The sequence below is a fragment of the Pecten maximus genome, chromosome 15 (genome assembly GCF_902652985.1).
Source record: "Pecten maximus chromosome 15, xPecMax1.1, whole genome shotgun sequence".
NCBI classification, from domain to species: Eukaryota; Metazoa; Mollusca; class Bivalvia; order Pectinida; family Pectinidae; genus Pecten; species Pecten maximus.
The window spans coordinates 21,295,701-21,307,444 of NC_047029.1; the positions used below are offsets into that span (position 1 = coordinate 21,295,701).

Here is an 11,744-nt window from a genome sequence, read left to right on the forward strand (position 1 = left end):
AATGAAGATATCAAAATTACCACAATCCTTAAATCCTGTATTGAAGGACATGAAATCCAGCAACATGAATTTCAAATTTCCCGTTTAATATTACACTTTTGCTTCACAAGAAACTTCCACCAGCTTGCCATATCAGGAAATTTCCCAGTCAAAAACACTGTTAAGACTGGCTTAATATTACAACCCACAGAATAGAGTCTCAGTGAATTGGTGTCTTGATAACTGTTTTTAATTTCTTCAGTTGAAGAAGGATGTACGCAGTGACACAGAGGATGATGACGAAGAGGAGAACAGTGATGACAATGCTAATCAATCGATGAAAGACTTTAACAACGTTCTGACTCACATGGGCAATGGAGATGCTGTGAATCGAGATGGACTCCTTCAACGAAAGTCTTAGGATAAGACTTTTGTATTCAGGAGAATGCTACCTAGATAATTCCATGTTTGGCTTGTAGTGGCTGATTGCCTGGTCCAGATTTATGTCCAGCCGGAAAACAAGGAATTTAGGATTGGTGGAATATCCAATACTCTCCACAAGACTGTGAAGAAAAAACAGATACCCATTTTAAAGATCACCACTCCACATTCCCTCCGCAGATATCAATAAAACCAAATGTATGATTCCTTCCAAGGTTGTTTAACAGATAATGTCCATTAAAAGTCCATCCAGGTACATGGGAATCAAACGAAGAACATACCAAGTAGCTAGGAACATAGCTAGTGTTTATGTTAGTTTTTTCTTGTTTGAAAAATTTAATTTAAAAATGTATGGTACTTAGATGTTCCTACTGCAGTTTTTATGATAATTTCAATTTCAGCAAAGAATCTGGTTTTAATGTTACCAGAGCTCAGTTTCTTCTAAGAATTATGTTTCCCTAAGTGTAAACAACCTATAACCTTTGCATATTAATGAGTAATTCATGGTATAATTTATGCAACATGTCAGACAGAAATATATTTTAAGGTTGGTTATTACAGATATACCAAAAAATGAGACTTGATTTTGACAAGTCCTTATTAGCTTTGTTATAAGGTAGTACTATATTAAAATATATTATTTTTTATAGGAAACCAAGACAATTATTCATAGTATTTGATTATTCTTAACCAAAACTTGTATCAGAACATATTATATAATTACATGTTTGAAATTTGTTTAGAATTACTGCAATTTGTGTTTTTGTAAAAAAAAAAATTAAAAAGTATGTTGTATTGTAATGTATTGATACGGTTTTTGTCAAATTCTGTGTAAGAAATCCTTTTATTTTTTATTTGTTATACATGTGGTATATATTATCCATGTTTGTTATTTCGATTAAAACCTGTGTGGTTTAAGTTTAAGTTGGACGTAATTGTGTAGACAAGCAGTGAAAATTGGTTGATCAGTTTTGTTCTTGTTTTAAATGCTTTGTTGGGAAGTACTGTGTAGATAATAAGGAAAATCCAGTCGATAAAAGTTTTCCTCTTGCTTATGTTTGGACAAGAAGGAAAAATAATCAATAAGTGTTCTTTTTTATTCTACTTTTAGACAAAAATAAAAACTACTGGTAGTCAATAAGTTTCACTTTTTTATGCTATTTTTGAAATTTAATGGCCTGGCAGATTAGCTAAATGTTTTTTTTCAAGTAGACTTGCCAAGGCTTGCCAGAGAGGCAAATAGTTCTTTATTTTCTTCAATTTATCTGCCCATTGTCAACCAGTAAAAAACGCAATAGATACTGAAAGTGGTCAGAGATCACTGCTCTAGTTTAATGGACTGCGTTCACAGCTCTAGTTTAATGGACTGCGTTCACAGCTCTAGTTTAATGGTCAGAGGTCACTGCTCTAGTTTAATGGACAGAGGTCACTGCTCTAGTTTAATGGACAGAGGTCACTGCTCTAGTTTATGGACAAATTTTAATTACCGTAATGGACAAACTTTACTTACTTGATAGACAAACAGGGGAAACGGTTTGACATGTTGTTTTTTGTTCAGGCAAAAAGAGAGAAATAGTCAATATGTTTACTCAGCCAACCACAGCCTACAAGTTTCTGAAGACAATTATAATTGTGAATTTTATGATGATTTTAAGCAATGATTATGTATTACACCAAGAATAAGAATGAAAGTAATTGTACATGTGTATGTGATACTTCAAATGCCTACCATATATTTAACACATCTCATAGTCATGTTCATCTGCCTCATACACTGTCCAAACCGAATTGAGATTCATGATATCCTATTCTACTGTTAAATGGGCTGTAGATTGCGTTGTGTGTATTGACTTAGTCTTACTAATAAGCCTTTTGATATTCCCAAACCCTAAGGGACCGTCCTTTAGTTTTGGGGTGATTGAATCGTAAAACAGATTGTTGATTCAGGTCTTCAGTATACATCCATCCCCCAATGGAATGAACAGTTGTTGGTTGTCCTGTAAGTAATGGTGACATATTTAGTGGTAACAATTCTAAGAAAAAAAATCCCTTCACATAAGTGTTCCATTGGAAAGTATTACAGAATTAAAGGATGGTTCTTTAATTAACTAAAATTTATTTCTTAAATTCTCTAATGCATTCCCATGGAAAAAATATTTAGTTAAGGATTTTCCTTTGAAGTAATTCAATGAAAAAGCGGCCAGGTGTCAAAACCTGATTTTACTCATCACAGTCGACTCTGAACTTGTATTAGATACACTTGGAATCATCTTTGGAAGCAGGGAAGGAATGAGTAATGCTTTGATATCTGGGTTACGTCACATGCTTTGTGATGTTGAGAAGACACCTTTGGTAATATAATTAACATTAACACAGATAATCCTAACATTTTGAGAATTTTCATTCTGATTTGTAGTAAGGGCTGTTCCAAAATTATCTATTTGAGAGGGGTGGGAGGCTTTTTTCCAGAGATCCCACCAGCCTTCGAATATCAAAGCATATTTAGTGAAAAGAATATATACTATAAAAATGTGGTTTATATCCCCAATCATCCATCAGATTTTACAGCAACTGCCTCCCACCCCTCCCTCACATATAATTCTGGAATAGCCATAACAGTAATATAGCCTAGTAGTATACTAATGTGTCTGATAGTACATCCTAATGTCTGTATATACAACAAAACAGTAACAATAGTTTGCTACGTGTACTTTGTTTTTTTTAGAGATATTAACTTCTTTTCTCACTTTAAATTACCTTTTTATGTCTCCCTTGATGTACCGGTATTAGTTTGCCAGAAAACATTTGCCTCAGTGTAAAATATCTTATCTAAGCAATTTCTTTCTTAGCAATGACATAATTTTCTTCACCAAAATGAAATGTTTTGTGTTTGCTTTAGAAATTTATACTAAAAATTATCAGGGTTTTTTTCAAAGTTCAATATTTAATTAATGTTTTATAATTAATTACTTATGTTTTATATTAATTAACAAATATTCTTGTTGGTTTGTAACAACATTATACATATATAGTATGTGGATATTACGATAATAGTGATTCACTGATAATCTGGAGCTCATAATTCAATTTTGACTTTTTTGGCCCAAAACATGTTCATATTCTAAAAAAAGTCTGCATGAAAATGTATGAAAGAAAATGACTCATATTGAGTTAAGTTTGCAAGGGAAGAGTTCAGGGTGTAGATATGGAGGAATTTGACTTGGAAGAATAAATATTTTGTGGAGATTTCTTCAGGATGAAGTTGATGATGAACTGGTCGACTATCAGATGATGATGATGATGATATAACTATGCATATGTTCTATTGACTTGTAAGCAATATGTTACACCAAATCTATCGCCATCAGTTTTTCAGATTTTTCAGATTTTGCAGTTTTAACCTCTTTTTTTTGCTTGTTACATATTTAGTATTTGATTAAGAGTTACTGTATTTTCAATTCAATTTTGAAATAAATCAATAGTCAAACTTCATCATATTCATATCATTGATGTACAGTAACTAGATACTATGTACACAGTGTTTAGTGTTTCAAAGTCTGAGAAACATTTTAGCATTACAAAAGGATTTCAAAATCACTAATTATAAAAACAAAATTTATTTCGATTAACACGTATATAGAATCCTTTATATATAAATCAACATTGCATTTATGCTAAAATTTGAATTTCTTGGTTAAAGATTTCTTTATAATTGATGGGGAAAACTTTATATTTTGTGTGTCGGAGCAAAGATAGAGCATTCTGATATGTTTGTATAATTATATCACTTGCTAACTCACACCAGTAACTATTATAAAAATGTTCTGTCGTGAAAATTATTTAAGGTGTAAGCGAGCCAAAAAATACTTAGCAAAGACATGTCAATTTGATTATAATTTTGATCATGAAGGTGACAGGGGGTAGACACTGAAATGTTTCGTGCAAAATTCAATCCTAGCTACAGTAAACTGAATTCTCAGACTACCGAAATATCATTTGTTCCAATTTCTGTCAAACAAAATATTTAATAAATGTACATTCCATCTCCAGGATTTCTAATGTAAAATCAATATCTTTTATGAAACTGAATAAGGTAACACAAGTTTTTATAGCTAAAGATTTTATTTTTCTCTCGAGACATCCGAATGACATCACACAACTCCTAGTTTAGATCATAGTAATGTAACACAGAGTTATTACTTACCAAAATATACCAGTACATATCAATGTACTTTGATGTTAATTTTTTTCACATCTTCAAATTTCTTCGCTGCATTAGCATCTAAAGAGCAGTCAGTTCTAGGAATACGATTATGAATACCTGAAAGTTTTTTACATTATACTGACCATCTAATTTTATCTTCGCCTTGTGGCCGTGGCCATCAGTTATTGTGTCCTATATGTCGCCAACTTTGAGGCCACATCTTCAGAAAAGAGGGAGGAATGATACTGGGCTAATTCTATGACTTCAGTATGTAAGAGTTTATATTCAGTGTTTGATATTACTGCAAAATGTGTTTTAGAATAATTCGAATGTTCATGTGATGTTGATGTTTGAAAAAAATGAGTATATGAAATATACAACTATGCAGACTGCGGATAGCATCATTGATGAAGGTGTTCAGTGTTGATACTGAATTCAGTATGTTGGACATATTTTCCCCCATGCCTTTGTTAGCTTCTGGCAAATGTAGCTATTCTGATATTTCAAGAAGTACAAATATAGACACATTAACTCATGAACCATGTGTAGATAAATTATTTAGATTTAAGTATATGAAAGAGAATATATATCATCTCTATATTGGCGTGATTTATCGGCTCGAGATTCGGAGGCTGATGATGTAAAATCAGTTGTTGTTGTTGTCTAATAATTATCAAAACCAACTCGAAAATAAGATTCTTAAAAAAATTGTGCCTTGATTAATTTTGGATAATGTATAAAAAAAAAATATGAACCAATTGATATACTTGTCTCATAAAGAGTATTTTAGAATGTTAGATGTGCAGAGGGTGTTGCTTATATCATTAGATATCATTAGCTAGGAAATACCTGAAGTCTATAGTATATATATTTTGTTTTCGATCCACACTATCGGATGTTGATATAGACAGTTCACAACATTCACAAGGGTTGCTTTTGTTTGTGTTGTTATAACAGTATTGATAAAGTTAAGCTTTTGAAGTTGTGATTGTAAATACAATATTTTTACTGTAATTTGAAGCTAAAATGAAGACGTAACGGTAGAAAGTTTTGGCCAAAATCAGTGTTTGTTACCATGTTAACCTGTATAAGTGGTCACATGATCTGTCAACCGCCTTTTGAAATTTGTGATTTCCATATCAAATGCATACTAATTGGTCCCCACCCCACCATCACACAATAGGGTCCTCAATTACAATGATAGAATATTTTCAGGAGACTAAAATATCTACTTGTTAATTTGTTCCCCACCAGATAGCTTAGGTAGGCATTATCTTGTTATAAGATAATTGTTCTATTTAAATATTTACAGTTCTTACCATAAAAAACTAAGATTAAGGGATATACCATATTTGACCTTTTCAGCATGCCTGCCTCTGTAAAATCCACCCCTACTTTTCTAGGAAAGGGGATAGATGACAAATCTGAAGCGCCTTCTTTATACACTGGCTTCTAAAAAAAACTAACAAAATAAGATTGTTTTTTGGTCAATCCTGGTTTCAAATTGTAAAATTAAAATTAACAGAAACAATTGGGTGTAATTATAGAAATATATATTTAATTCCAATTATTTATTTGTTCAGTTTATCAAAGTTGGCATTTGTTATTCTATTGGGATATACATGTAAGTTATAAGTTATAATGATATTATTATAACTATATCAGAATAATTGTTCTTTTTTGTAATCACATTATGATGAGCTGAGATACAATTATATATAAATTATTGACAGTTTCCATAACATTGTTAAATATAGATTCTATTGAAAGTTATGATACATTTAGTTATATATATATTGACAGTTATGATTGAATTGTTTATATAATGTTATATTGACAGTCATAATATAATTGGTTATATCTCGAAGATCACTTGTTGATGAAGATTGGCAATTAATTGTTATATATTTACTTGTGTGACATACTTAATAGGTGATGTTTATCAATTGTGTTTCTGCGAGATTAGAAATAGCAGAATAACAACACATTATCACTGTAGTGAACATGGACATGCTTTGATTTCAAATTTGATTCTTTGCTGTGTGGAATTTTTCACATCTACTCGTACTTCAATAATGTGGCAATATATTTCGCTGTCTAATAATGTGTTCACATCCTCGTCCTAATATCACAAGATTTTACAAGAAGGAAAGTAGAAAGTCAGCTTGAACTTATTGCACTCTCTGACCTAACATTTATATAAAAGCTGTGATAAGTCTGCAGAGTTTGATCTATCCAAGAATAGCAATTCAGTAAAACGGTATTGGTGTATACTGCAATTTAAATACTTTCAGATAAAATGATGAGCTGCAGGTATTGGCCTTTTTATCCTGTAATGATGTGGTATTTAGCTGTGACAAAAATAATATCTAGTGACCTATGTTTGATTGGCTACATTTGTTGTATAAAATTGATACATGAAAATAGTTCTGTTGAATATTTTCATGTTGAAATAGTCCACACACAAGTACAGCAGTTGGACATTATGGTGGCCGAGATATTGAGCTTGTGTATAAAATATATATTTACATGCTATCTGTGATTTCATGAGATTTTTTAAATGAAAGTACAATCATACCAGTGAACAGTTTCTGATGCCAAAACTCATTTGAGCTATGAGATTCCCTGTTTAGTTTGGTACACAATGTCCAGTAATATAGATAACACACAAGGAGTGTATATCATGGTTTGTTATAAGATTTGTACAAATCTCTAAACTTTTCAAGGAGAAAAAATGAGAATCCTTTTGAGAACTTAACTGTTCTAGGACTTCACTAAAGATTCTTCACTAGAATTTCTCCATGACTTAAGTTAAGAAAATGACATTTCACTATAATTACTTACTTGTTAAAGATTATTCACTAGAACTTTAGTTCAGTAAAGATTATTCACTAGAACTTTAGTTCAGTAAAGATTATTCACTAGGACTTTAGTTCAGTAAAGATTATTCACTAGAACTTTAGTTCAGTAAAGATTATTCACTAGGACTTTAGTTCAGTAAAGATTATTCACTAGGACTTTAGTTCAGTAAAGAATATTCACTAGAACTTTAGTTCAGTAAAGAATATTCACTAGAACTTTAGTTCAGTAAAGAATTTTCACTAGAACTTTAGTTCAGTAAAGAATTTTCACTAGAACTTTAGTTCAGTAAAGAATATTCACTAGAACTTTAGTTCAGTAAAGAATTTTCACTAGAACTTTAGTTCAGTAAAGAATATTCACTAGAACTTTAGTTCAGTAAAGAATTTTCACTAGAACTTTAGTTCAGTAAAGAATATTCACTAGAACTTTAGTTCAGTAAAGAATTTTCACTAGAACTTTAGTTCAGTAAAGAATATTCACTAGGACTTTAGTTCAGTAAAGATTATTCACTAGAACTTTAGTTCAGTAAAGAATTTTCACTAGAACTTTAGTTCAGTAAAGAATATTCACTAGGACTTTAGTTCAGTAAAGATTATTCACTAGAACTTTAGTTCAGTAAAGATTATTCACTAGGACTTTAGTTCAGTAAAGATTATTCACTAGAACTTTAGTTCAGTAAAGAATATTCACTAGGACTTTAGTTCAGTAAAGATTATTCACTAGAACTTTAGTTCAGTAAAGAATTTTCACTAGAACTTTAGTTCAGTAAAGAATATTCACTAGGACTTTAGTTCAGTAAAGAATTTTCACTAGGACTTTAGTTCAGTAAAGATTATTCACTAGGACTTTAGTTCAGTAAAGAATATTCACTAGGACTTAAGTTCAGTAAAGAATATTCACTAGGACTTTAGTTCAGTAAAGAATATTCACTAGGACTTAAGTTCAGTAAAGAATATTCACTAGGACTTTAGTTCAGCAAAGAATTTTCACTAGAACTTTAGTTCAGTAAAGAATATTCACTAGGACTTTAGTTCAGTAAAGAATATTCACCGGGCTTCAGTTCAGTAAAGAATATTCACCGGGCTTCAGTTCAGTAAAGAATATTCACCGGGCCTAAATTCACTGAAAGCTTCTTAAAAGGAGCAATATATGTCCCTTGTTGCATTGTGCCTGGATTAGTGATATTGTGATATTTGAATTTGGAATGGATTATATATGCTAGGTTGGAATTGCTGTGAATATGGAAAACCTGCTAACCTATACCCAAAACTATCAACAATACTCTTATGATACAAGTGTATATAAGGATACTGTTTCTACCATCATTTTCTTGTTAATAATCATCAGTTTATATAAATATTTACAGGCAGTCGGTACACTTAATTACCACATTTTAAGGACTGTCGTAGATATACAATGTGATTTTAATCAGATTATAAAATCAAAGAATCAGCATAATTTATCAAAATCAGATCCTCAATCCTGGTAATACCAAGTCTTGGCAGTGAAATAATGCAACCATATTTTTCCTGCAAAAAAAAGTTCTTCAACATAATATCGTATTTTACTGGATGTAGGCCTATAAGTCTTTTATTGATATTTTTTTTTCCATTGTGGATTAGACATTTAAAAATGTGGATTGGCTTATTCCCTAATATGGGCCTTTGCAGAGAAAATGTAAAAAATAGTTGGGTGGGCTTATCCCTGAGCATGGGCTTATACCCGGTCAAATACGGTAAAGTGTTCCCCCAAGGGAGACAAATCAAACACATGCGATAGTTTGTAACCTGGTAATACATAACAATAGCAGAGCAATACATGGTTATAAAATAGGTATAATTATATACACCATATATAATATATATCTAATATGTTACCACATGCTGGAGGACACTTTTGCACATGATATTGTGATTATACAGATCGAGGATGAAATTGGTTTTGGATGTGATATACAAGTCTGAGTGATGACACTTCCGTAAATTCAACATAATTTTATAGATTTTACATTTTTTTTTTTAAACTTGTAACCAATGTGATATTTTGCAATGGATGAGAAAGCACAATCAATCGCTCAAAATTGGTTCTTAATGATTCCGGCCATTACTTTGTTACCAATCTTCCCATTGTTTGTTTACCTATTTACACTGAGGGTAAAAGTGCCATATCAACTCATACAAATGTTGGTACTGTGGACCTCTCTGTTTTTATGTTTTTTGTTATTTATGCGATTTTCTGGTACACTGGGTTGTAGATTATTTATTAATTATGCCTGTGTTACCTGTTTTCTTTAACGTTTTGTTTTTCTTTCCTTTTCATCAATTTCATTCTTAAGTCTATGATAATTGTAATTAGATTTTTTTTGCAAATGACTTTTATATTTATTTTAGTTTGATACTAGTAATAGTATATCATTGTGTGATTTCTTGCATGGATTTTCCTTAGAACAAATTTTATTTTGTAATGTCATTTGAGACTGTTTTGCTGATTTATACATGTTTGATCAGGAAACTACCAGATTATCTCCCCTGGCCGATACATATCCCCCTGATTTATCTCCCCTGATCAGTCTGTACTGATCCCTCTGATAATCTCCCCTAATCAGTCTGTACTGTTCCCTTTGATTTATCTCCCCTGATCAGTCTGTACCGATCCCCCTGATAATCTCCCCTGATCAGTCTGTACTGATCCCCCTGATAATCTCCCCTGATCAGTCTGTACCGATCCCCTGATTTATCTCCCCTGATCAGTCTGTACTGTTCCCTTTGATTTATCTCCCCTGATCAGTCTGTACCGATCCCTCTGATTTATCTCCCCTAATCAATCTGTACTGTTCCCTTTGATTTATCTCCCCTAATCAGTCTGTACCGATCCCTCTGATAATCTCCCCTGATCAGTCTGTACTGATCCCTCTGATTTATCTCCCCTGATCAGTCTACCGATCCCCCTGATTTATCTCCCCTGATCAATCTGTACCAATCCTTCTGATTTATCTCCCCTAATCAATCTGTACCTATCCCCCTGATTTATCTCCCCTGATCAGTCCGTACTGATCTCTCTGATAATCTCCCCTGATCAGTCTGTACTGATCCCTCTGATAATCTCCCCTGATCAGTCCGTACTGATCCCTCTGATAATCTCCCCTGATCAGTCTGTACCGATCCCTCTGATAATCTCCCCTGATCAGTCTGTACCGATCCCTCTGATAATCTCCCCTGATCAGTCTGTACTGATCCCTCTGATAATCTCCCCTGATCAGTCTGTACCGATCCCCCTGATTTATCTCCCCTGATCAATCTGTACCGATCCCTCTGATAATCTCCCCTGATCAGTCTGTACCGATCCCCCTGATTTATCTCCCCTGATCAATCTGTACCGATCCCTCTGATAATCTCTCCTGATCAGTCTGTACCGATCCCTCTGATTTATCTCCCCTGATCAGTCTGAACCGATCCCTCTGATTTATCTCCCCTAATCAGTCTGTACCGATCCCTCTGATAATCTCCCCTGATCAGTCTGTACCGATCCCTCTGATTTATCTCCCCTGATCCTACAGTAGACTAGATGGTATATATATGTATATGTATTTTGGAGTAATCTGAGGCCTACATGTACCAGTAAACCATTACTTTTCATAAATTTCTAATTTTCCTTGACACATCAAGGCCACATTTTTATCAACATTCCTTTAACATTTTCCCTAGGAAAGGATTACATATATTTCCTTAAATTCTGTAATGTTTTCCTATGCAACTTTAAGTTGAGGAATTTTCTGGAAAGTTCTGGAAGTTGATGAAACTGGGGCCTGCAGACATTGTATGTTAAATGTACTGGTAACTGGAGATAATCTGGTAGTGGCCTATGAGAATTAGGTGCTTTCCTTACCAAAAGAGTTACACAAAGGGGGACAAATATGTCAATATGTTAAGCATTTGGTCTTAAGGCAAGTGCAAAAAAAAAACAAAAAAAAAAACCGATTACTAATTAACTTGTAAATTTTATGCAATGTAAATGAATATGTCTAGGTTTGGTATACTGAGAGGTGAGAACATTTTTGATTTTCTGTGTGAACTTTATATCCTCTCTATTCTGTATCAAAACTAGAGTTGGATGTATATTCTGTTGATGTTGTAACAGTACTTTCATTGATAGGGAACAATTCTGCAGGGTACGTAACAATTGTGTTCTACTTTCCATTGTTAGATAGGTCAAGGGAGACAATATAAAAGGCTCCCAGATTTTATATAGAAATCTAATT

General features: G+C 32.6%; 1 protein-coding gene across 1 annotated transcript in view; it reads left to right on the forward strand.

Moving 5' to 3' along the window:
- The window catches only part of LOC117344192 (ceramide synthase 3-like), a 54,552-nt gene extending 43,075 nt beyond the window's left edge, over positions 1-11,477 (forward strand). Inside the window, exon 10 of the mRNA XM_033906847.1 lies at positions 242-11,477. Within this exon, the coding sequence (XP_033762738.1) occupies positions 242-400 (159 nt within the window). The 3' untranslated portion in view covers positions 401-11,477. The remainder of the gene's footprint in view (positions 1-241) is intronic.
- The last annotated feature ends 267 nt before the right edge of the window (positions 11,478-11,744 follow it).